Source organism: Pyxicephalus adspersus, chromosome 11 (genome assembly GCF_032062135.1).
Source record: "Pyxicephalus adspersus chromosome 11, UCB_Pads_2.0, whole genome shotgun sequence".
Classification (NCBI taxonomy): Eukaryota; Metazoa; Chordata; class Amphibia; order Anura; family Pyxicephalidae; genus Pyxicephalus; species Pyxicephalus adspersus.
The window spans coordinates 54,438,496-54,466,321 of NC_092868.1; the positions used below are offsets into that span (position 1 = coordinate 54,438,496).

The window sequence follows — 27,826 nt, forward strand, 5'->3', positions numbered from 1 at the left end:
TTTAGAATACTCAGGTCTGCTGTGATTTATACACCTGATATCAGACTGTTATACCTCACACAATGTGACTTCTTCCTTCTTCAATATAGATATCACACTGCCACTATGAAAACATCCACTGACACTGACACACGATACACTTCATAAACTGAACATGTTGGAAATATAACGCCTCTCACACATGTCATGAGGCTTATACGATTCTACTTTTTATACAATTCTGCAGATACAACCTCCTTTGTATTTGCTAACGTTTTATTTTGTAAAAATAACATAATATGTATGATGCTGGTTTTCCCAATATATCACAACAAAACATAGAAACGTGTTCTTGTAATAGTAGAACCGCTGGGAAATAGAAATAGCTATATATTATATCTGAATATATATAATGTGCTACAGTCAGAGCAAAGACCCGTAATGGAAACACAATGGCCCTCAGGAAGGACAACCGGGGTTGGATGTAGAACTAGTACTTGGCCCTCATTGTTTATCATCCCATCCATTGAAGATGCATTGCAAGACTGCAGATCCTTCTGTAGTGCTGGATATACATGAATAAACATGGCTAACACTAGCTATACCAACCAGAACTGAAAATAATGGAATGGCATATGGAAGGGCATGGGGCCTTGAAGCAAGGTCCATAACCCCACCTTGGAGGATCTTGTTGGAGTAGCACTAAAACTGAATATGCAAAGTTATTAAAGATACATCTTCTTGCTACAGCATATAGAAAAATGTGCATTTGTATAGGACAGCCATGAGGAGCATGGGGTAAAGGAAGGGGGGGAGGATAAAAAGGGTCCAGTTCTTTTTCTGGTTTAGAACACTGACTCCAAACAATACAGGTAGTCCCCGAGTTAAGGACATCAGACATACAGACGACTCCTAGATACGAATGGGGCTTCCCTGCTCCCTCATGTGCAGAACAGAGGCTTGAAGGGGGCAGTTTGCATGACTTGCAGAAGAAATCTTTTGTTAAACACAGCTGAGGTTGTGGGTGATCATAAGAGCTGAGCTGATCTGTAACATCTTGTAACTAATGACCAAGACAAACTCTGCAGTTGTTTCTTTTTGCATATCAAAGCACAGCTTGCTCTAGAAGTTAATAAATGTCTAGGCTGCAACAAGTTTTTTTTTGCTTTGTTTGTGATTAGCTCCCAGTGAGGATTTTATACAGTAACTGACACCAATGCCCACATAGAATTACATAACCGTTCCGACTTTCATACAAATTCAATTTAAGAACAAACCTACAGTCCCTATCTCATATGTAACCCGGGGACTACCTGCACTAAAATGTTTTAGTCATAACAAATAAGGAACAAAACATATCAAACATCAAAAAGCTCTTTTCCCTTCTCATACAGCTTCTGTTGGAACCAACATAAAGCCAGCGCTGGGATCACACCGTGATACCAAAACCAGCAAACCTTTCCAAAACAAAATTCAAGATGAATCATTTTACAGTCACAATAATATAATAATAATGTAACAAAGTTTCACATACCTGGGTTAAGTACACAAATCAAATTTTATTTACACATTTCCTGATATGTATTTGTAAAGATATTATAAAACCAGACATTATTTGACCTGTCTGAGCAGGTTTTGAGTGTTTTGCCTTTCTATGGGGTTTGGCTGTACTATGATCGCATCAGCGAGTTCGGCTGGTGGCTTGTGAATATTTTATCTTATGACAAAATACGCAACTAATTCTGGAAACAATCACATTGCGGTGATAGATGCTGTGTAGGAATCAGATGAGTGGAGTTCAGCTGATGGACATGCCAGATGATATACATTGCATATTCATTGTTGTTATGCATGCTAAAAAGACAAATCCTGTTTACTTTGTACAAGATCCAATATATGCTGTTCATTTTGTCCTATTAATTTTGTGCTTCCATGTATATGGGCAAGGTGTTGCAACCACACAGAAAACAGTCTAAAACAGCTAAATTAAAAAGACAATAAATGTTCGTTGTTAAAGCGAAGCAAACTGCTAAAAATACGGCACATCTCTGTGTATTCTTTTATATTATACTCTTTTCTGCTTTTGTGCTTGCAGACCTATGCCATGTTATAGCCAACCAGTTCTATTTTTTTGCCTTCATCAGTCACATTGTTAAAGAATGAATCCACATTAATATACTATAGCTAACACAGATGGTCAACCGTGAAGTCATCAAACCACTCAACCACTAAAGTCAAGGAAGTGCTCATCTGTTGTATTGCAGATATGTATCTGACCAGAATTACAAACCTTTTGGCAAGTAAAACAGGTTACATATGTATTTGCACTGTTTTGCAGACATTTTTGCTTTCATTCCATTTTTAAGTATCAGCCCTCACCTGGTATGACATGACATGAACCCTAACATAAGCACATTGTTTTGTTTTTTTTCTTATTGAAGAGAAATCTTCTAATTCACAGTAGACCTTCATACTTCCCAGTGTTGCATTTGGGACTTTTCTGGTTTCTTTGAACCACCTTATCTACATCAATGACTGCTATATATTAGTGCAAATAGGAAATACTTCTAAAAAGACATTAAAAGGCAAAGGAGTCATTGAACATGTATGATATATTCATCGCTTCATGTCTGCCCTTCAACGTTACAGCAAACCCATGGCCTGCCATATTCTTTGTGTCAGGTCCCGGGCTATGCAGGTTTGTAGTCTTCACCTGAACCAGGTAAAGGTGAGGATGTGATGTTTGTGGGCTGCAGATAAAGAAGGTCTGATTCTGCTGTGCGGATCTTCTCCTCTGTGTAACGTCTCTTTATCTCAAGCATAGCTCCCATCCGAGTCTTCTCTGAAATCCTGGCCAACTTAGACAAATTAAAATTCATTAATTTTCTGTGAGCCTGGCTGGACTGTATGTAACATAAAGCGGTGATTTCAATGAAGGGCATATCAGAACCAACAAGCAAATTTTGTTTTTTTGCACCTATTATACAGCTTCTGATCCATCCTTGCTTCTTCATAAAGCCACTTTCATTAACTAATAAGCTGACAATTTAAATCTGCCAATCTAAACTGCTTCCCAATGTGACCCTATGTGTTTACAAGCCATTTACCAGGCTGTTGTCCATCCAGTTGATCAGCAGAACACCTATTTATATTCAGGCATTGACTGACCAACCAAGAGACTTTTTTTCATTGCCATAAGTTAGTGTTAGTTGTAATTTTACCAAACTTTTTCACCTGTTTTTTTCTTTTGTCCATTGGCACAGCAGCAAAGAATTGTAACAGGGAAGCCAATTCCTTTATCTTGGTCGTCAATGTGCCAACAACACAAGTTTTACCAGTCCTGAAGCTTAACACAACACAAATATTTGCATGAATTACTTTGCACAGCCTAGTGAAAAATATGATCGATGTATAACTGTATAACACTGTATAACTTTTTAAAAAGGGCCTTGACCATCAATCACTTGGACCAACATTGGAAATCTACCTGCAATGCTTGCTGTACATTTTACCAGTAGAAGACTGAGATATAAGCATTGGATGCCTAATGGATGCCCTGACCTGTATTGACTTGTGTGTGGAAGTGCTGATAGGGAAGAGTGAACTCCCAGGTTTGCTTTTGTCTCCTCTGCAATGTTTATGCTAACAGGCGATGGGAAATCCATACATTACTCATTTAACTATTAGCAATAGGCTTCTATTGATTTCTAAAAGCACAAAGTAATTCTTGGTGTTTACACTTCAGTCACTGAACTTTTACAATTATACTACTACTGATCACAATATATACAAAGTGGAAAGTTATTACTGTAGTGAGTATTTTCAATAGGAAAATTATTGTTGTTGTTAGACTAAAGCACACAAATTATTTTTTTTAAAGAAGGAACATGACAATGTTTCCTTCAGGACATATAAGGAGAATGTGAGTTTAATATAATGGTCTATTACTATCAGAATTGTCCATTATTGACCAAATTACATCCTGGATACATTTTCTATCCCCAGTTGTTGTCTATACTTTCTTATGTCTAGACAAGGGTGGAATTTGTTGGCAACCACAACACACATTTTTATTGATGAATGCTTTGTGGATGTGTCAATTTTTAACTTTTTTGCTGTATTTACATTTATATATTTTGCATTCCACTTTACTACTTTTAGCCTGTTGGCTAAAAACCTAACACACCTTTTCTTAGATGTCTTTTTTGCACCTATTAGTTGTATAAACTGATTCAGCATTTTAAAGGAAACTATTCTGGCTATAACAGGGGTATTTCTCTGCAACATGCTAAAAGAGAGGATGTTTTTTTCTGCTTAGACCTTCCTACTTTAGGGTCTCTGGTGGAAAAGAACCCTCAGCATTTAAAACATGAAACATCTGTCTACAGAAAATGCACTCCTTGATCCTATTAAGATAAACAGTACATTATTTTGTATCCTATACAGTAAATATATATATATATATATATATATATATATATATATATATATATATATATGGACTGGAAACCTTTATCCGAGATGAAACTTCTAGCTGTCCAAGCTATGAGTTCTAAAACTACACCCAGCTTCCAGGGGATCTGATATGTAAAAGGTAACATTTTGCTGCGTTTCAAAACCCCACTGCCTACCCTAACTTATTGGATATTTATATCTTTTACACATTGGGAGATTTTTTTGTGGATTGTAGTGCACAGATGTTTTATCATGTAATGTTTGCATGCATAGACTTGACATAGGTACATGGGTGTAGCTATATGTGAGGATTACTGGGAGTTGTTGACTAGGATAATGTAAAATTGTTCATATAGCAGAAAAACAAAAACCAGTAAAAAAGTTATCTCCCAACAGGTTAAACATAAAGATACTTGCCAACCCTGAATTATAGAAACATAAGTAAATAAATACAAGTAAGTAATAGTCGTGATTTGCTTTCTCAGAAATACAATATATATCACTCAAGATCCTTAACCTTGTAAGTGATCTTATAATAGGCTCATCCCAAGGTGGCACTATACAATCAACAACTGATCATGGATTAACCAACATTAGTCCAGAAATCCACATAAGAACCTGGATATCTGTAGTAGGCAAACTTTCCAGAGAGTGCCCAACACATTGGTTCCCTCAGGTGTACTGTAACGTTTGGCGTTATAATATATTACACTGTAATATATTGTTGAAATGTTGGCTGATTGGTTCTATATCATGTATCACAGAGAAAGCAAAGGACCCAAATGACTCCCAGCCTGATGTGGCTGTTAGAATAATCCTAGAGAGAATTCCTCTCAATAAAGGAGAGATGTGTCCATGGCTGCAGTTCAAACCAATGGTTGTGAAGAGGAAAAGCTGTTCATAGACACAAGATTGTAGTCACCCAACCCGGCCTTATCATGTGATTGTGTAAAGTCTATGGGACAGACCTCCGTAATTTGCAATGGTCACTCTATTGGTATTTAGTTTTTTAAAGTATTTGTCTTCACTTTACAATCCATTGAGGAGTGCTAATGTAACATCAATATCTAGAACAAGAGCTGGACTTTAAAAGTCCCGTTTCTTCTTACTCTTTCGTCTAAGCCGATATCTTATCCCAATTCTCTTCTGGAATTAAGATCTTTGGTCATCTTGATTGGCCAACTAGTATGAGAAAAAAGTTCATTCATCTCCAGCAGGGAGGTATGCTGGGATTGTACACTAAGCTGTGCATAGACAGCACAGTGTACATCATAGATTTCAAATATCCACGTACATTTGTTTATTTGTAGAATAGACATAGCCTGTCCCTTCTGCAATAAAAATCTGGCTTCTCACCGATTAATTTTTAGGTTTAATTCTGCTTTAACACACAGCTGAACCAGAATCATCTTCCTGCCTCATGGTATCTAGCACCATTTATACAGCACATAAGCAGCAGCTTACCATGGATGGGTCTTTATCACACTCCATTAAAAGGGTCAGCTCCTTCCTTTCATTCTTGTTTTGTAAAGACTGAGTGACCAGCTGAAGAAATTCTTCATTGAGACCATCCACAACTTCCTCCTGTCATGCAATAATTTCAGTAATTACTCAACTGTTGTTAAGGATACATTTTTAGAAGTTAAACATTCAAAAAAAAAAAAAAAAACACAATATAAACCTTTAAAAGGATATAAATCTTTATAACAAAGGAACTAATAATGAAATTGTACTAGGCTCATTTGGTTATGAAGCAACCCCAGTGCTACCGTGGGTGCAGCCGCCGGAGGGAATAGGCTGTGCGCGCCCTCCTGTGGTGAGGTATCACCTGGGTACTCAAGCCCAGAGGGCACCTCCAAACAATGCCAATATGTGTCTCTGAAAAAGTAATATGAAGTCCAGAAGACACATTAGGTATAGGACAGTCATAAAGTGAATGATCACCTTCACTATTCTCAGGTAGTGTAGCATTGTGGTCAGTCAGTGGTTGCCTCTTCATCTGCCCTCACTACCTGTCTACTTGACCCAATCCCTATAATTTACTCTGTGCCCACTTTCTACCCTGGCCCTTGCACTGACTGAGCCTCTTCTTCCTCCCTAGTATCTTCTTTACTTTTTCTCCTGGATCTTCCATTGGCTTTATAACACTGTTTGTCACCACTTTCTACACCAGATCCTTCACTCCATTGGTATCAGTGAGACTGCCCTTTCTTGGTTTTCTTCTTATTTATCTGACTGGCCCTTCCAAATTTCTTTCAATGCTAACTCTTCCTCTCCCTCTCCACTTCCTGATGGACTCCACATGGATCAGTCCTTGTACCTGTTCTTCCTTTATATATCTACACTTAATAATAATACTTGCATGCAGATGACAGACACATTTACCTGTCTAGTCCTGAATAACTTTTCTTCCTCTGTCCTAGATAAGATTCATGCTGCCCGTGAGCCATATAATCATGAAAAGGTACTGGAAACTCAACTGGGACAAAACCACATGCATTGCTGTCATCCCTAACCACCTTCAAAATCTTCCCATGATATACAGTATCTCTAACCACATATAACATAGTAATTTATCCCACTTTACAGACATGTTGTCTTGAAGTCACCTTTGACTCTGCACTATACTTCACTCCCTATATCCAGAACATCTGTAGGTCCTGCCACTTCCACCTGTACATCTCCAGTATACACCCCTTCCTTTCCCCAGAGATCACCAAACCCTTGGTACATGCTCTCATTTCTTTTCCATTGACTACTGCAACATCCTCTCCACTAACTAGACCATTGCCTCTACTATTCATCATGAGGGCTGAAGCTAGAACTTATCCATCTTCCTTATCACCCCATAACCATTGCTCCTCGCTAAAAAAAATTTAAATAAACCCATTGGCTTCCATTTCATCTAAGAATCAAACGTAAGATATTGTGCTTTTCTTTGCCTTTCAAATTGAACTAAACCTACATAACAAAAAATGTGAGCTGGCAGCTTGTAGCCCAAGGGACAGGCTATGTCTTGCAATAAAACAAACTTACCTGCTTGTTCCTAATCTTTCCTTGAATGTACACCAAGCTGCTCAGGAGTAGCTCAATGAATAAGCTCCTTTACACATGCACAGATGTTAAGTAATTCCGGCCTGCTCAATCAAGTTGGCTGAAGAGCTGGACCCTTAAGAGAAGTGGGTCAGTATGTTGCTTCAGTTTGGAGTGAGTTTGGTCCCACTTTAAATCGTTCTACAGCTCTTCCTGCCCCTGCATGTCTGACCTGATACATAAATACATCCCTTTTCCCCCTCGCTGCTCCTCCAATGACCTCCTCACTCATAATCTCTTTTCATGCACAGCTCCAAGACGTCTCTAAAACCTCCCCTTTTTGGAACTCTTTTTTTTCATCTTGTTAGGTTTTATTCCAACCTTAAATATAATTAAACAAACCCTTAAATATAATTTACAGCTCAAAGGTTCCTGGTACTCCAGAGCCCATCAACAATACAAAGACTAACTAAATTTAGGCGGAATCGTTAAGGGTTCCTTCAAACAAGCAGCTTACACTGTATTTAATATTTCTTAAAATCTATAAACATTTTTATGTCATACATGAATAAAGTTGAAATGTTAAAACAAAAATACATCATATACATGCATGTCTCAGATAATATTGTGCAAAACAAACTTCCTGCTGGTAAAAGCAAGTTGCCATACAGGTAATAATCCAGTTGTTCATCAAAGATTGATATCACTGCTAGGAATTTCTGAAATGAAGAAAGCTCTCAATACGTTTCACAAAATATAATTTATACTGCTTCTTCAGGAGTACATACGAGGGGGTGCTGAGAAGTTCCTGGCTTTGCCAAGAAAGAAGAGAGCCAGAGTTATGAAGTAACACATTTATTCAACATATTCCCCCCTGAGACTGATGCACTTGGTACAACGTAGTTGCAGCTTTTCTGGACCGTTCAAATAAAAGTCCTTTGTATGGGCTGCAAACCAGCTCTCAGCAGCATCTTTACGTCAGAAATGTCCTCAAAACTTTGCCCCTTTGGGTGTTTCTTCAATTTTGCAAACAGATAATAGTTTGAAGGGGCCAGGGTCAGGTGAATAGGGGGGATGGTGGACCAAGTGGAAACCCACGGTGTTCAATTTGCCTGCCACAAACATTGGACGTGTGCGCAGGTGCATTGTCCCCCAAAAAAAGGATCCCTTTGGTGAACTTTCCACGGCGTTTTGTCCTAATTGCCTCCTTCAGCTGGTCCAGGAAGTTAGCATAATACTGTCCGGTGATACTAGAGCCCTGAGGTAGGTAGTCTACCAACAGAATACAGTCTTTGTCTCAGAAAACAGACGCCATGACTTTTTTGGCCGATTTCTGGGTTTGGAACATCTTCGGCCGCAGGGACCGACTGTGGCGCCAATTCCTTTGACTGTTCCTTGGTTTCAGGATCATAGATGTGGAGCCAGGTTTCATCCCCAGTCTCTAACCTAGCCAAAAAGTCCTGTGCAGCTTCAAAATGGGCCAAAACGGCTTCGGATGCTTCAACTCGTTTCTTCTTCTGATCACTGTTCAAACATTTCGGCACCCACTTCGCTGAAAGCTTGCGCATGTCTAGGATAGTGGTGATAACAAACCCAACACACTACCATGAGATGTCAAGTATCTGGGCTATCTGTTTTATTTTCGTGGGTCCTCAATGTTCAGCTCATGGACAGCATTGCAGGTTCAAGGGTCAGTTGAGGTTGGGGGGCGCACACTGCGGGGCTCATCTTCAACAGTGAAATGCCCAGTCTTGAAACGAGACATTCAGGTTTTGACAGTGCTGTTGGAAGGTCACTTCTCTACCAGTGTTTGTGACATCTCAGTGTGAATGTCCTTTGCTGACTTTCCCTGGAGAAACAAAAACTTCATGATGGCTCGTAACTCCAACGACGTGAAACTTGCTTGTGCCTCTGCCATCACAGCTTCTCACTAAAAGAAAAAACAGTTTTAGGAATTGCAAAGACCTGATATTTGCACAGGTACATACTAAGATATTAGGCTGTCATATGCCCCCACACTCCTTTTTCTATTACATCTGGAAGGGGTCAAAGCCAGGAACTTCTCAGCACCCCCTCGTAAAGCTCACTTTTGCTATTATATAAATCAAATAAATTAGACATGATATTGACAGTGATGATAAAGATGTCCATATTGAAGTGGGAAGTTTACACTTACATATATTAAATATCTGTTTAGTAACAAACCTGCAACAGAGCTGGAGAAGTTCCAAGTTCCTAATGACTTGGCATATTTATTCAATGAAAGCAAAATAACTGATAGTTTAAAAACAGATTCCCCTATATTTGTTTAACAAGTTAAAGAAATTCATCAGCTGAATTGGGATGGATGAACCTGTATAATGATTTGCATTTACATCTGAGAAATGCATATCAATTATGTAGTTTTGTATTTATATTTTGATTTTCTGTATCATATAAAAATGTTTATGATTTTTAAGAAATATTGAGTACGGTGTAAGGTGCTTTTTTTACAGGAACTTTGGAACCTTAAAGTTTTAATTCTTCATAAGTTTAGTTGATTCTTTAAATCTTTAAAACGCACTTTTTCAAACTTGCCACCCTACTAGATAACTATAATAATAATTTATTAACCTGGCATGAGTTCTCATATCTATATATTGGTCCCTACTGTTGTATCCCACTACTTTCACTCTGCACACAACAACTAGTAAAAGGATAACAGTTAAAATACTTTATTGGTAATTCAATCTTTAAGGAATGGCTCCAATCTCCCAGTAAGCATGATATGTGCCACTTATTGGTTCAGACAAAATCTATGGTGAACTCATGGCTTAGCGATTTGGAAGACCTAGGGCTGCCACTGGCAGTATGGAAATTTAATGATGATGTAGGACTTATGTGTATGAAGGTTGCAGAATACTTACCTGAAGAATGGTTCTTTTCAAATCATCTTTTGTGTGTTGCTTTTTCTCACAGTCTGCTTTCTTCCTAAATGTGCTTGAAATTTCTTTCCATGTATTTAACCTGTTATGCAATTCACGTCTGCAGGAATAAAAATGTAAACACTAAAGTAACACATGTAACACTCTGGTTGACTGGTGTTGACTTAGGCTATGTACATACATCTTCGGCGAGAATCTGACCTGTGTACATAGGTCACCAGACTTCAGACAATGAAAAACTGCAACAGAAGTGAAGGGCGCACAGTGGGGTGCCGCTCTCTCATTCTCCCCTCTCCATAGAACACAATGGTGCTGTGTGTACAGCCCTCGTTTGTTCATCTGTCACTCTCTTGTCGCTGTATTTGATCATGAAAGATTGTCTCCAGCGATAATGATTTAGCATGTTTACGCAGCCTTATAGAAACTGTTCTACAAGAAAACTGAACTTATTCTTTGGAAAAAGAGGGTTCACTTAGCTTGGATAATAAGGTAACTGTGATTCAACATCAACTACCCAATCACATTCATCTTTTTTTTGTGCTGCAAAGTAACGTTTTTGTCTTGCCAGAAGTTAGGAATGACGTTTTTTTAATTCTTATTGTGTCCTCTGAATAATGATGTCCTAGGCATGTGCAGCCCCAATAAAAAGGATATACATAAATCATTGTTATACCACTACTGGCGAATTGATACCAAAAGTATATTAAAAAAATTGGTAATATTGGACAGCTAATTTCCTTGCATTCATGTTTCTGAAGATAGACTATTATGGGTATACCTGGAATGAAATTCTTAAAACTATTTCCTATTATTTGGCAATCATTGACCAAATCTATTCTAGGTTTGCTGGATCATCCAGGTTCATCCATAACACTTTATCTTCTCCAGTCTTGCAGAGCCTTATTAAATCAGACCCGAGGTATCAGTGTGCTCTGGAGCCTAGACACTGCAGTTTATAGAAGGAAGATTACTCCGGTACCTCTTTGGTATGTGAGAATAGTCTGGTCGTTTGTGTAAAAAAAGAAGGTCTCTGACCATTGGACTTATTTCAGGGTGCCTCACATTTTCATCCTGTAATACAAAAGGAGATTTATTATTTTTTTTATATTTTGTAAAGTAGACAGACCTTTATACAAACACTGACAGTATTATAATACAACATACTGACATACACGTTAAAGAACACAGGTGATCATGAAGCACAGACACAGCAAAATAATGTATGCTTCCCTATCAATCCCGAGGATTATAGAAAGCTGTTTTACACTCTAATATCACCAATGTCACTTTTTCCCACTCAATGCACTAAGCGAACTCACCACCAAGGTCATATTCCCTGTACTCCAATAATGGAAGAATGCCCGGCATATCTCAATAACAGCTCTGTTCAACCAATGCAGATAGTCACAATCCACTGGCAATTGCTGCTGACCTAGAACAAAGAAAATGTGGATGATTTACTGTGCAGATATTCCCTAAATATAAATATATATATATATATATATATATATATATAAATATTCAATGCATAAGCAGATGAAAACATACTGTGTGTATTTCTTTGGGCTGCTGTAGAAACCATATAGCTTGCCCTACCACAGAACTACACCAACACCAAAGGACATTATGTGAACGGGTCGCAATATAGTATGATGCTTCCAAAATGTTGGTTCGTTATGATGCATCATCAGTCATCACAGTCTGTGTGTACCTTCCTCAATTTACACCGGCGACCTACACAGCTCCAGAAAAGCATAGGTCATTGCAACCAAGATCCTTTTGCATATGTATCTCCTTTACAAGAGAATCAGCATTGACCTCAACATTTCCAACAAAGGCAGAAACCCCTAGAACTGTAAAATGTAAAAAGTCAGTGGTTGGTAACTGACCTCAGACTGAGGGGAAATGGACATAAGGGTTTGTTGCACCTAAATCCAGAGCTGAACCTAATGTTACTCTGCAGTGAAAATGTGTATTGTGTACACCATTATTATTATTGACATTAAACAGGATTTGTATACTGCCAACTTATTGGAAAATGGGCTAGAACACTGATCTAGTTATCATTTGCTCAGGTCATTAGAAACATAATATATATTATATCTTTAAAAGGATTGCAGCGAAGAAGTGTGGGTACAAATTTGGGTAAAGTAAATGTATAGCCAAAACCTTTTTTGGTGACAATGGTTTACTGAGAGTGAATCTACCTAGCAGGGTCACAGACAACAATAAGAAAACCTGACAGGTAAAACCATAGAAAGGAGAGTCAGCTGAAACAGAGAGAGAGTAACCTTAATAGTTCATACTATGATCATACTATATTATTATTTTATCACATGTCCTTATATAATAATACAGTGTAATATACAACCTATTTCTTATAGGATGGTGTAATATACAAACACACCCATACCTTTCAATGACTTAGTATTTTATTATCTCTTAATTATTATCTCTCTTATTATCTCTTTCTTTTCTTTGAAGTGCTGCATTATGTAAGAATCTTTTTTTAACTTTAATCAAATATATGTCAAAATATAGATCATATATATATATATACCTATAATCAAATATACGTGTATATTTTCTAGAATATGGAAATATATGTTGTTTTATTATTTGCTAACAATACCATTATACAGAGCCAAAATATTGAGCAGCACTGTACATTAAGATACATTGTATATGTTTTTTTAGCCCTGATGGAGGAGTATGGACTGAACCCCAAAATGCATTGGTGCCCTATGTGATCAAAGTTAAAATATAAAAGTTACATCAGACTCACTTTTTTTCTGTTGGGTACTTCTGGTGGTGGTTTTACATTTCAAGTTGGATTTTAGTACTCAATACCAGTTACCATTGTTCTGTAGGAGCAGCCCCACTAGAGCAAGTTAGCCAGATGAATTATAAAGCATTTGGAAATAAAAGACTAGGGTTTCTTAGGCAATACAATGCGTAATAAATGTCTCAATGAACATATAATGGTAAATTAACATTTAATAGTAAATCAACATTGGATGTAAGACTGCTTTCTGTACAAAGAGATTCCTATACTTTCAGGGGGAATGCGTATACTGTCTTGTAGCCCGATACATTTTGCTAACCTGATTCTGTAGGGGTATGTATGTTAACATATAAGCAAAAAGAAAGCTTGGTATCAATTCAAAATAGATTTTAAGAATACTCTCAGGGCCAAATAGGAGAACCTGCTTGGTCAATGAGAGGACTCCAAAATATGTATGTAATATGTAATACTCCAAAAAACCTATGCAAGATTTGCAAACTTTGGATGCAAATATCCACACCAGCTTGAGAATTCCTTTCCACCATCCTAACACAGTTTGCATATCTTAAATAAGTATATCTTGCATATCTTGTAAAAGTTTTTTGAGTTCTCTCAATAAAAAAGCAGGTTCTCTTCCTCACATAGTCACACTATTTGGCCCTGGGAATATTCTTAATATCCATTTGAAGTGTTCCCAAAATTTCTTCTTGCCTAAATGTTAACTTTCTCTACATACCCCTGAAGAAGCTGGTTGGCGAAACGTGTCATGTTACGAGATGTTTTACGCATTTCCCCCTGAAAGTATAGGGCTCTCTTTGTATAGAAAGCAGTCTTACATCCAATGTTGAACTATAGTAATGACCAATCTTGAACTGATATCACCTTGTGATCAGTGAATGTTTATTTACTATTTAATGTTTATTGAGACATTTATTATGCATTGTATTGCCCAAGAAACCCCAGCCTATCATTTCCTTTCCTTCTTTTACCATGAAAAATGTTTGGCCAAACATACGCTTCAAGTTGATCTATTCATTGCAGATAATGCCAAATTTGCCAAACTCTTTCAAAATCAAAGCTATTACATGGGAAGATGACAAATGTGTACAGAACTGGTGAAGGATGTTGAACTTTATTTTCTGTGGTCTAGCTAATATTAATAGTAATAGTAATATTCTTCTTGAGGGGAGTGGTGGTTTCTTGAACAGGATACACAGGAAAAGGTAATTTGAACATTGATAACCACACAAAACAGCTGCCGGTGTTGGCAGGTCCATATCCACTTTTAACTTGGGTATGAAGTTACCTGCTTTGATTTGTGCTACTGCGTGTATAATGCACACTGCAAGTTCTCCTGCATGTTCCATACAGGTTCTGGGTACGTATAATACCCTATTTTCTGAGTCGTAATATGATGCGTCTAGCCGCAGAGCCTCCCTTCCCTGCACAGAGCTTCGTACTTTAGGGATGGATTGAGCTGCAAGAAGCAGAGGAGGATTCGTGGAACAGCTGAGCCATGCAAAATGGAGGATTGCTGAGCCAAACTGATAAACAACCAGTTGATATGGAGAGAGCTGGCTTATGTTTATTGGAACAAGATCACCAGTGGTTTTTAAGGTAACAGTTTCCTTCATTTCTTTCTCTGTAGAATAGAAAGACATGATAATGGTTTTTATATATAAGGTTGTAGCTTGCTGTATAAGAAATCAAACATAGAGGTCATATTCAGACTATACCTTTAGCCTGTGCTTTAAGGGCTTCCTTGAGCTCCTCCAAGGTCTTGGTTAGGGGACTGGCTGATATCAGCCTCCTTAGATTATCCTCTCGGTACAGTGCTGTCATAATCTGCAATGGCTGCAAATGTAATCCTAAAATGGATTTTTTTTTATTTATATGTAAGCATCAAATAGATTATATTCTCATGTTATCTGTTGTAATTTAACTTACCTTCCATAGACAACATTGCTGTGTTCCCATTAACGATGGCTTCATATGGGTTCTTCATAGTCGGCTTCTATAAGTTAAAAAAAAGTCAGGGTCTGGTCATCACATTATTTCTTAGCACCAAGGTTTTGCAGAATCATGTGTGCTATGCAGTAAGGCACACTTTAAACAAATTGATAGATTGGTAAAATGTGTAAAAAAAAAAAAAAAAAAAAAAATCACTTCCGCAGTGTTGCTACCTTGCTCATGGAAACATTGCAAAATGTAGGCTGCCAACTACAATGCCAGCACTGGAGCAACACCTTCAAAGTATTTTTCTTCCCAGTGATCCTAAGGCAAGAATACTCCTGACCTGTGTGCAACATAGATTATATATTTACAACAAAGCTAACTAGTCGGGTTTGTACCATATAGGTATGTAATCTAAACCAGTCGTCGCCAACCTTTTCGGACCGACAGACCACAATTTACCGGCTTGGGACTGCGCATGCAGGGGGAGCCAGGTGTCACTCAAAGAGGAAGAAACTTCCCCTTTAGTGACGTCATGATGGCAGAACCTGCTCAGACCTGCAATGGGACAGTGGGCGGGTTGTGTCCAGAGACACAACCCGCCCACTTCCTTGAACCTTCGATCTGTAGGGTGGCATATGGTCTAAAGCTCTGGCCAGTGCTCTCTCCTAGCGGGGTTCTTCTCCTGATCCCGCTCGGGGGCGCACCGGCCAGAGCCTTGTACCACTGGTCTGCAAACACAGACCTAAACCACATGAGTGAGGACATTCCAGGGGTTGTACCAATTATGCAAAGACCTGATTGCTCTTTTTGAATGTCTGCAGAAGTCTGGAAGTTATCGCCAAATTAAGCAATCTTTGGTTCTTTTGCCATATGGAGTAATCCAGCTATTCACATTAAGTGGACTGAATAATTATTTGTAGGTAAACTGAAGGACTCACATTTACTGTATGATGCACTTTGTGGTGTCAAGTTCTGATGAATTGCTAGGTATTATCAATATGTTCCTACCCGATCTTGAAGCTTGTTGACATTATGCTCATTTATTCCTCCTATCACACCGCCATGTTGCTGCTTAATTTCTGCCCCCTCCTTTTTTACTGCGAATCCTGCGCTAGCTTTCATTAGAGTGAGTTTTAAAGCTTTCATAAGTTCAGTGGCTTCTTGCAAGAATTCCCCTGGAATGAGAAACCACAGCCATCTTGACAATAAGATAATATACAGACAACATGCAAAACGTGATGCGAAATACAATGTTTCATTTAGAATTATTATATAGTATGATATAAAGGTTAGCACTCTGGCCACTCAGCCCCTTTGAGGGACAGCTAGTGATATGACTATGGACTCTGTAAAAGTGCTGCATAATATGTTGGTGCCATATAAATTCTGTGTAATAATAATAATGGCTATAGTGTTCATAGCTTAAGTCATGCTAATTAATACATTTGCTATTGCGCCATACTTTTTATTTGTAATATTTACATGCACACATATCTTTTTTCTATAGAGTTCATTGAGAGACAATGCTTTATAAAAGAATAACCCACTTGTATGAAACTGTCAGTTACTAAAAACATGTGGGTTGAAATAGTAACGCCTGTAATATGATGGTTAAACTGTTACTCCAGGAGACGTGTACTGAATGTCAGTGAACTACATATTGAGCTATCAGATTATCACAGTGTATCCTTTCCAGCCTTGGAGAGCTTTAATAAATCAGGCCCCATATGCCGATTTTGCTGTGCTCAGTTAGTGTTACAAAGAGGGAACTGTCTCTTTACCTTGGTTTGTGCGAATCTCCCCAGTCATACTTGTAGCTGAGCCCACACTCTGTTGCGATGTGATGTTTGTTCTCAAACTCTCCACTTCCCCATCTAAAGGGACTTTCCTCCATCCAAAGCCCTTGTTACTGCTGAGCTCCAGGTTCTGTATCATGTCCTTCACAAAAACAGTCCATGTTATATCATGTATATCTTAGCAAATGTAAAAAAGTGCTAGCTGTTGTGACTAGCACACAATGGGCTCATATATATATTTCTGATATACTGAAAAAACGATCCCTGGTGACCAGTGGAATCGTTACTTTGTGGCAAAACTCACCCATTTATAACATAGTAGAACTTCAGGTGAATCAGCTTACACTGCCTACCAGAAGAAAGAAAGGTCATAGTAGCTGTCTGACCCAAAGCCGGAACTATTTAAACTTTGGTCTTACACAGCAGAATTTGTTTTATTCTTTGTTTTGTTTACAGAATGCAGATCACATAACGAACGCATATGTGCGATTCCATTCACTATCTACTTTTTTGCTATGCATACAAAATAATTTTCATAAAATCTCCCTTAAATTTTTTCTGGAGTCCATAAAGAAACACAGAATTCCGATACGTCAATGCGCTGTACATAAGCTTAATTAATTTCTACTTGTTTGGTACTGTGTATGAATGGGTGCATGCATGGTTGTTCGGCTTTGTGCATACCTGAAGTACATGAGCTAATTTCAGCTGGCCCATATATTTCAGAAAAAGTGATTGAAGAATAGATAATAGAATTTGAGGTTTTCTCTTTCTCATGGGCAATATGAAATAGCGTTAGGAAAGATGTGACAGAGTAAATGGAATATATAAAATATCATTACTAATAGAAGAGGAGTTTCTGAAAAGCACTATACGATCTGTTATTACCATCCAGTTATCATCTTCTGGTAAGCTTTGTGTGATGATCTGGGGGCTCCCAGAGGTGTAAGTGGCACGGTAGCAAAAGGAAAGTTTTAGGTTGAATTAGAAAAGAAATAAGGCAAGTTATATTGGCCTTTGTATAGACTTTGTGCACTTAAATGTTTTATACCTGGTAATGTAAATTATATAGGTAGTTATTTTGGGCATACACTTATACGGTTTTATAAGACTGTTTATGCATTTTATTGCTTATACATTTGTATTGTTTTGTATTTTAATTATATGTAGTATTAATCTATCTAATCTAATAGGATTAAGAGTGAGTGTATTGAGGATTAGGTGGTGCTGGGTAATTTCTAATAGGATTTTCAATATTACATCTTTTAAAAATTTTCTACACTAGCTGTTAATAAAAGCAAATTAGGACTCCACCTAGCATGGAATTCATAAAATGTATAAATATATTTAATTTTTGAGGGCATGCTATGTCCTGACACTCACCTTGAGCAGCTGAATCCTTTGAATGAAAGCTTTATAGAAAGAAAGTGTCTCATTCCGATGTCTACCCAGCTGAGATGTTAAGTGAAGAGTTTGATCCTCCAGTTTGTCAAATAAAGTCCTGACACTGAAATCTTCCAAGACTCGGATTGTGTTTCTCTCATCTTAAAGGTGTCATATTATTTGTTACTACAATACAAAATATACATACTGTATGTTTTTAGAATTATACAAGTAATATACCAAAATCACTGTACCTAATCCATAGGTAATTTCCTTCCTTCCAATATCAAAGACCTCTCCAGAACCGCGACAGCCCACTGTTTCGTAAAACTGGAGACTGTGTGACAAATACAGAGTTGTATCATTTAAGCAAACCATAGACATTATACAGTAATAGCAGACTAGTGAATGTTCTTTTATTAACATTAACATTCCCTGATTAAAACAATTGCCTAGTTTATAAAACATAAATAAGAAGGCCCCATATGCTTTAATAATGAATCCAGGATTGTTTGATAATATCAATATAAAAATAGAAATGGGAAAGCATCTTTTTGAAGAAAATGTCCAAAACATTTCAGTCTGAAATTTTTTGGATATGGTGGACCAAGGTCTTGTGTAACTTAACATGCTTGGATAGAAGTTTAGTGTGAGGTGTTTGTGGAAATATTCACAGTTCATTCACAGGGCATATGACCTAAGTTATATTTTTCTGCTTTTACATTCCCAATAAATTATGTTGGGACAATAGCAGTTCTGATGCAAACGAAAGGGCGCCCAAAGATTGCTCTGTGATTAGTACAATCTTTCCATGATCTTACTATACTAATGAACATTTGTCAATTACTATGAGATAGAGATTGTCATCAGACCCAGCCTACATACTAATTATATAATATTTATATGGTTCAGTTAACAGAAGAGGTCATAAAAAGAAAAGAAAGAGTCTCATATGTAAAGCCAGAGGATTAATGATGTTTTTAGCAGTAAGCTTGTGGGCCTAAATGTCTGGATACAAAACCCATCCCCACCCCATGATCATTAACAAACTTGTATAGCAGAAATGACCAAATAGTATACAAGTCAAACAGCACACAGGAGAAGAGGACCTGTCACGTGTCAGCACATATTCTGGAGGGATATATGGTTCTCCCAGACTTCTCCACCTGGGCTTCCAGTTTTTCATGGGGCTGGGCATGTGTAACGATGGTCTCAGCAGTACAGTTATGATGAGCAGGACAACCATAACTATGAAGAGCAGCAGCAGAACCCCTAATCACATCCAAATCAATAGAATGCACAGATCAGTCAAAGATAAACCTTGATAATGAAGAGTTAACATCACACCCATTCTGTCACTTCTAGATTGTACAATATACATATTGATTTTGCTAGATAAAACCTACATTTATTGCTGTTCTGTTAATTACAGTGTACTTGTATTTCAGTATTTTTACACTATATCCTATATTTTGTTGCTGAGGGTGGTTATTTAACTTAAGTTGACAAGGCGTATGTTTGTGCAGATTTCATATGCTTCATAACACAGCATTCCTTTATGACAGTGGACACCACCTTTTGTACCTAATGGACCACTAAATCCATGCACTCTGGACCACGCATGCGCAGGGAGTCGTGTGTCACTCAAAGGGGAAGAAACTTCTCCCAGAGTGACGTGATGATGCCAGAACCTGCCCACTCTGCCATCGCAGGTCCGAGTCTGTGACGGGAGAGTGAGCGCGTTGTGTCCATACGGGGGACATGGTCCGCTTCGGCCAGAGCCAACATTTTCTTGTAGACTAACAGTTGGCGACTGCTGCTTTATAGCACAAAATGCTCTAGACTCCAGAACAGCTGCAACAATCTTTGGAACCTGGAGGAAAGATTATACAACCACCTACAAAGCTATTCGAGGTACCGGATCTTATGAAAAAAAAGAAATACTACATGACACAATACATTTTTAATTTTTTAGATTTGTTAGAGCAATTTAAAATATTTATGGGTTATAGGTTTATTTCAATTAGAAACACCCTAATACAACAGAATACGATGATAAGCATACACAATAGTGCGCAGTAACTAAAACTAATAAATCAATCAATGAATCAGAAATCATCTAGCACTGACGTTAAAACATTTGGAACCTAATGTTAAGGAATCTTGTACTACTTTAAAAAATAAATCTTTAGATACAAACGAGATGCAAGCAAGAGTGTTCTTGAAAAAACCAGGGAACAACATACTCTTTAAAGCGGATCTAAACTCAACATTTTTACTTTACATAAAAGAGTAGACAACCCTTATATGTAAAGTAAAAATTGTATTTATTATTTTTTTTGCAACACCCTGAATGGGAACACAGAGCCTGCTGGGATACCTAGATCACGCATCCCCGGATGCTCTGGCAGCTGAGGGGCATTTTTTCACAAAAGGGAAAAAGATGCGATCTCACACATGCACATGAGATGATCTCCCCCCCCTTTACAGAAGACTACGTCACAGATCTCACACCTGCACAGTGCAAGATCGGGTGATGTAGCAAGAAGACCGGAAGAGAGAATAGAAGATGGAGGCGCCCGGTGCTTCTGCTGTGCTAGGACGAAGAAGATTTCTGGGACAATGCGGGACTGGATTGAGGGAAGGTCAAATGCCATCAAGGGAACTGCGGGATTAAAGGTAAGAGTGTGTTTTTTTTATTTTCACTTTAGTTCCACTTTTACAAGCGGTAAACACATTTAAGGGATAAGGGAACGTTGCAGACTTTTTGAATACAATATCCAGGATTGTATGTCCATACAATATGAACATGTGGAATTGATTGAGAAAATTATTTCCTTTTTTTGGAATAAGCAGCCTTTATAATGAAAGTGCTACTTCCAATTTTACCCTGGTATATTGTAAAGTTCCAAGTGCCTTCCCTGCCTCTGGCCAGCTAAAGGAATGAACTGAGGACTATCTAAGAGGCATCGCATTCCAATCAGAAAAGTGAACAGCCTCATGTTCAAATAAAGCCTGAGGAATCTGTTAAATGTGTTGAGTATAAACAAAGATACTGGGAATGTGTTGTTAAATGATACATTTTATCTTTATAAAATAAATAATCTATTGAGTGTATTTGTATGTCAAAAAGTTTTTAGTGTGAAGAGTTTTTAGTGTTTAGAGTGAAATAAAATTGTAATTTTAAATGTATTGTATTGTAAATGCCTATTGAGTATTGAAATCAGCCTAAAAATCTTCTTTTGGTCTTCTATATCTTCTAAAAAAAGGTTATTTTGGTTGGAGATATTTACTGTTTGTATTGGATGTTGTCATTCGATATTAAATCGTATCTTTATATGGATATTTGTGATTTCTAGAAATGAAGAAGCTCTGGACGATCCCTGTGATCACTCATAGGATGGCCCTAAGAAGTCCCGTGCTCACCTGAGCGTGTGTACATAGCCTTCAATTTGCATAGCACGGTAACTCTACTATGTCTGCCAAAAGCTAAAAAAAAAAGTAAAAAACAGTACAACAACCTTCATATGCATCTTCCTTGGAGGTGGGGCAGAAGATTATACTAGGTAGAGCACTAATACTAAAATAATAAGAACTAATTGATCAGGTTGTACATTTACCTAGAATAGCCCCCCAGTTGGGGGCCAGATTGAGCTTCTGTTGGGCAACAATTGCATTTTTAGTTAGTTGATAGGGGGAAGAAGGCTGGATGTGAGAAGCTGCTGGGTCACAATGAACATTTCTGTCCTTCACAGTAACAAATAGAGAGCGATCCTTAACCCCATTGTCTTGGAATACATATGTACCAGGGTTTCTAAACACATGTGCAAATCTGTAGGAAAAAAAAAAGGACACAACACCCAAAGTTCAGTGCTTGGCTTATCTGAATATGGTGAACCCCAGCCACACAACACCTACCTAGAAATATTCACATTAGTCTCTCTGATGAGATAGTCCAGTCTCCGAAAGGCTCCAAAGTCCCAATGGGGGTTGGAATTAAACAAATGGTCCTTCTGATAAATGGGGTAATGGCTGGATGCCCGTTCTATAGGATAAAATAATATTTATAACAATTATTCTATTGGTGGATTAAGCCTGTCCATCCTACATTATATGTATTAGGATATAAATGCACCACAGCATATGACATGCAAGAGAAAGGATAACTGTAATGAATATTCACTGTAATGGGGAAAACATTGGGAAAAACAAGATCTGACTCACTATAAAGGTAACCTGTTATCCTGGTTAAAGTGATAAGAAAGTTTACTTTGTAAATAGAACACCCAAGATCTAACAGTTTTTACAGAAACACATTGGCTGGATCATGTCCTGCTGTTCAAGAGAATTGCATAAAAAACAATAGTCATTTACAGCAAAACAAAGATAATATTAGGTAATGCATTCAGTAAAAAAAATTCTGAGGACAAACACGTTTCATACCTGGATGGTGTGCTAAGAATCTTTTATGGCAAATATTTGCAACATGACATTGGTTTACTCACCGCTGGGTACAATGCTCAGTTGAAACAGAACCAGGTCACCCTCATTGACACACAAAATGGGGTTGGGTATTCTGGGAACAGATCCCGAATGCATTGATGTCACAATCTGTTCCCTCTCTCTTGACTTCCTAGGTGTTGGCATTGACCAAGAGTCTCCTAAAATATAGGTGTGCTTATTATAACATAATAAAATTAGTTTTTTTTTTTTTAAAATATGAAGACAAACAAGTTGCAGGATATTTAAGAACAATTATGAATGATAGATTTGTGTAAGGGTCACAGCAATTTGCACGGCCAATAGATAAGAAATGGGTGTCAAACTCCAGTCCTCGAGCCAGGACCGGCTCAAATTTTTAGTTCTTGTCTAGTTCTCCGTTTATATGAAAACCTTTGACTGTATGTGGCCCTCCGGGGACAGAGTTGGACACTTCTGATTTAAGATTTTTAATGCCTGGAATGTTACAAAGGTGTGTGAATATTAATATAATTGGCCTATTGTACCATCAATAATGTGTGGTTGGCAGGTGCCCAGACTAATTATAACTTGGTTATCACTGCGGATGGCATTGTAGGAGAAGACGCAGAGGAATCACCATACTAAAGCACCTATGCTATGTACCTGGGTTCACATGTTTAGCACCTACAATTAGCATTACCCCCAGAATGAATCTGGCATTACCCACAAAACACTTCTGCAGGAGTACCAGCAAAGTCACTGGAAAGGTTGCCTAAAGTTCTGAAGGGGCACCTGCAGCAAATTTTCAGTGTGGACCTTATAATAAGAGTGGCCTAATGAAGGGATGATCTTTCCTAATGGCCCTTACTGCTCCATTTCTGAAATTTTGCATGATTTATTTCTACAGATCTCTCCAGCTTGTCTGCAGAAGGGGATAAAAAACACATAGGGTAAGGAGGGAGGAGGGAATTAAACTTTACATGTCGTTATATCTTGTGCACAGAAAAGTACATATATTGGAATAATTACATTTTCCTAAAAAATATTCTTTGTGGGTACAAGGACCATTGCATTAGGGATGCTTTCAATAAAGCATATAAGCTCAGCTCTTTAAGCCACTACTACCTTTAGTATGATGACACCACTTGTATTTCTCGCTTCTAGGTACAAAAAGGTTTTTTTTTTTACTACCACTGCCCCAGTGAAGATGTATTACATGACCTGATCTGCATCTATGCAAGCAGAAGCATGTCTGTATTGTATTGTGCAAATTTTTACCTGTAAGAAATGCCTCAATGGTCTGTGCACTGGAAACTATTACACCAAATATTCCATTGGACGCAAAGACTACAAGCCGCACTCGTTCGCTGCTCCAAATGTGATCCGGGCCCAGAACATTCAGCACCTCCTGGAAGATACCAAACAAGATATGCTTGTTATTAGAACTAGGATTACCTAACCTGCAATAACTGATCAGATGTCAGAAATGATAACATTCATGAATTACTACACTATGCCAACATTGAGGGCCTTTGTTCTTTTTTTATTTTAGTCTGTGTTAATGATGCAGCTCATTCAGTTTATTTTAATATACATTATATATCCCATAAAGCATCAGAACCTATTGAATCTTTGTTCTAGTATATAAGTAATAAAGGACTCAGCAACCATAACTTTAGAACAGATGTCCCAATTGCCAAGTCAGATACCCTGACATTATTTGTGAAAATATATTCTGTCTGTTGCATTTCAGAGATGTTTAGTAATAATTCTGATAAGTCTGTGGTATTGCCTCACATTAGGCCTCATGAGTTATAACAAGAGAAAAGGCAGAGCGACCGGTTCTCATTTCTCTAATGCAGTTACAATAATCAGAGCCAACGTATGTTATTGTTTTATGAGTATTAATGTTTTTGCGTCGTATGTCAGAGTCTGCTTACGATTATCAAAGCGATGTTATTTTAAGTTTTTTTACCTGATATTTGTTAACCAACAACAGGATCATACAACTGCAATGCATCAAAATAGATTCAATTCATCTCAGACATGTACACAAGAATTCAGACAGAACAAGAACAAGTTTAATTTAAGTTTCTAGCTGGTACACAAAATGAAATATTTGTTTCGGGTGAACTGACATTTTAAAAGTATGTACTTTTCAGCAGTGATGTATTTTTCATAGAACCAAACACAATGACATTTCAGAATATGTAAATGAAATATATTTATCATTCTGGGCTCAACCCTAACAGACGAGAAGATAGACCAAGCATGCCATCTACAGAGCTACACCAGTAATGCTTTCTACACATAAACACAATTAGGGGTATAGATAAAAAAAGTTGCAATTTAGTTCAAATAATCATTTAATAAATAATGAATACCAGCTATCATACATCCCTTGGGGGCTACAGGTGTAAGAATTCTCCAACCCTTAAGCTGCAGCCATATACTTTTATCAATGCCACCCCCTACCCCATCCCTATGGATTCTTTACAATACAGAATGCAGACAAGAGAGAAAGATACCTTGGCTTGTTGAAGGGTCTGGAGATACACTGATGGAACTTCCATTACCTGTAGGATTATTATTGGGATTTAGTAAACTGGTGAAAGAAATACAGCTTGGGGGCTCAGTGGATAGCACTTTAGATTTGCAGTACCAGGGACCTACGTATAAATCTCTGCATATATACATTATATGCATTGAGTAGTTTTCCCTTATGTTTGTGGGTAGGTTGGTTAACTTGCTTGCCCCAAAATTGACCATGGACTAGATTAGATTGTGAGTTACCTGAGAGACAATTAGTGACATGAGTATGGACCCTGCAGAAGATGCTAGGATTATATAACGGTATAAATAAATACTGCTGTTGATATTCCTATACACTTGTCATTTAAGATTTGCACAAGAATTCTAGATCATTGCATTTTTCTCTACAGATATATTGGCTAAACATAACCAGCTTTGTTGCTCCTTTGATGACAGCTGGAAAGTGGCAAGTTACAACTCCAAAACATGTATTGAGCTAGCAGAGCATGGAAAGACTTTGTAACAAAGGTCCCCAACACCCGGTCCGAGGCCCATGAGTGGGCTGTGGCTGTCTGACAGGTGGGTCGCGGCTCTGGATGGCGCACCCGCCAGGGGCGTCAGGAGAAGGACCCCTTGCTTGGGAGGGGGGGAGAAATGGCCAGAGCAGCGGACCATGTCCCTTATAGGGATCGCAAGCTCAGGGAGGTGGAGGACACACTCTCCCATCGCAGTCCCAGACCGGGTTCTGGCACCATGATGTCACTCCGTAGGAAGTTTCTTCCCCTTTAAGTGACGGCTCCCCGCGCATGTGCGGTCTGAAGTACGTGCATTCAGTGGTCCGCGACGTGCATAAGGTTGTGGACCACTGCTCCATAAGCTCCAAAGATTACAACATGACATGTATGAACAACATTTATTGGCACTGATCAGTAATAATGGCTTGAAACTAACCAGTTTTCTACTCCTTCTCTTCTCAGATTCATCAATCTGTAGGAGGAACTGCCTGTTGGAGCCAAAACTCATAGATATCTTTGGTGCCTTCATCAGACAGAAGTGATCACAAAGTTCCTCAGCGGAGACATACTGTGCACAGTGACACCTGCACAAAACAAATGGATAGACTCAGTTTGGCATACAGCACCCACACTTCTTTCTGTACTGGTGGGTGTTTAGCAGAGTTTTGTATTCTATACCTAATAGTTAAATTTGAGTGTGAAACCAAAAAAATGTTCAGTCTCACATAAATCAACAACAGCTAAAAATCAGAGATTATGTAATAAATGTATATTAGGCCTGGTGCAGCATAAAGAACATAGATATCAGTTATTAATGACTAAATAACATTGTGACAATGTAAAAAAGCAAAGAAAAGCTCTGACATTCCAAGTTCAGGGCTGAGCTCTCCACCCATCGGGCCGCAGAATGGGGTGCAGTCGTATTGCTCCGGGGAAACACACTTTCTTGTAGCTGCCAGGCGCACTTCAACGCCAGAACAGCGTTCCTCAACCTGTGAACAAAAGACATTTATTACTAAACCAATAACAGCCATGGTGATTACTACATACTAAATTTTTTTTTTATATTCACAGTTCAAGCTATATTATTGTTAGTAAACAGTAATTATATAGCGCCAACATATTACGCAGCACTGTACAATAAATAGGGGTTGCAAATGACAGACAGATACAGACAGTGACACAGGAGGAGGAGAGGACCCTGCCCAGAAGAGCTTACAATCTAAGAGATTACAATCTTTATATGGACCCTTGCATTTAGCAACTGGTACAACCTCTTTTAGCAGCAAAATTCTTAACCATACATTCCCTGTAACTCTTGCTTAAACTTGAATAAAAGTTGGGGGATTTTATGAAGACCATTGTCACTTGTCTGATGTGTCTGGAGTTCCCTGTACAAACATCTGTCTTGCCAAAGCATTTTGATTGGATTGAGATCTGACCTGGCCACTGCAGAATATCTACTATTTCTGGTAAAACCATTATCTACTTGAATACTGCTATGCATTAAATTTTTGAATCACCCAACTCCTTGAGATGAACATTTACATTGATATTTTCCTTAATGTCCACTGGAGTGTCTTTATTGGCCGGGCGTGACATTTGGACAGGCCTTAGTTCAGAAGGCCAGGAAAGTCTAGTAAAGCTTTATGAAAGAAATGTAGGCACATGATACAACCTAGAAATCTCCTCACTTCTAGCTGTCAATGGATGTTTTGGACGGCTGCCACCGATCTGCCCACATCAAGATAAGCCAACGACACTGTTACTATCAGCCAATAATAAAACGTGCAATCTTACTGTAGTTCGATCTCCTATCTGATGCCTTAATTTCCTACCCGACGCCTTAAGCAAGTATCCCAGTGTATACTGAACTTCCGGCTGGGCACATCAAAACTAACATACCCAAAACACCTGATTTTAGAGACCTGGGTATTTGTACATTCTTATAATGGCCCGATAAACTACTCCAACAACCTAAAACAAAGAACCTTATAACGTCCAAAC

General features: G+C 38.1%; 1 protein-coding gene across 1 annotated transcript; it reads right to left on the minus strand.

Annotated features, from left to right (window-relative positions):
* Positions 1-116: 116 nt before the first annotated feature.
* On the minus strand, positions 117-27,421 carry LOC140340269 (uncharacterized). Its single transcript, XM_072425326.1, has 17 exons — positions 27,368-27,421; positions 26,684-26,811; positions 26,256-26,403; positions 24,051-24,180; positions 22,230-22,356; positions 18,566-18,648; positions 18,312-18,472; positions 16,914-17,070; positions 16,141-16,307; positions 15,124-15,190; positions 14,913-15,044; positions 14,483-14,818; positions 11,711-11,823; positions 11,371-11,462; positions 10,374-10,491; positions 5,899-6,018; positions 117-2,837 (listed from the first exon to the last, which is right to left on the minus strand). Exons 1-17 carry the CDS (start codon positions 27,419-27,421, stop codon positions 2,670-2,672), a joined length of 2,301 nt encoding a protein of 766 aa, XP_072281427.1. The 3' UTR covers positions 117-2,669.
* Positions 27,422-27,826: the final 405 nt, after the last annotated feature.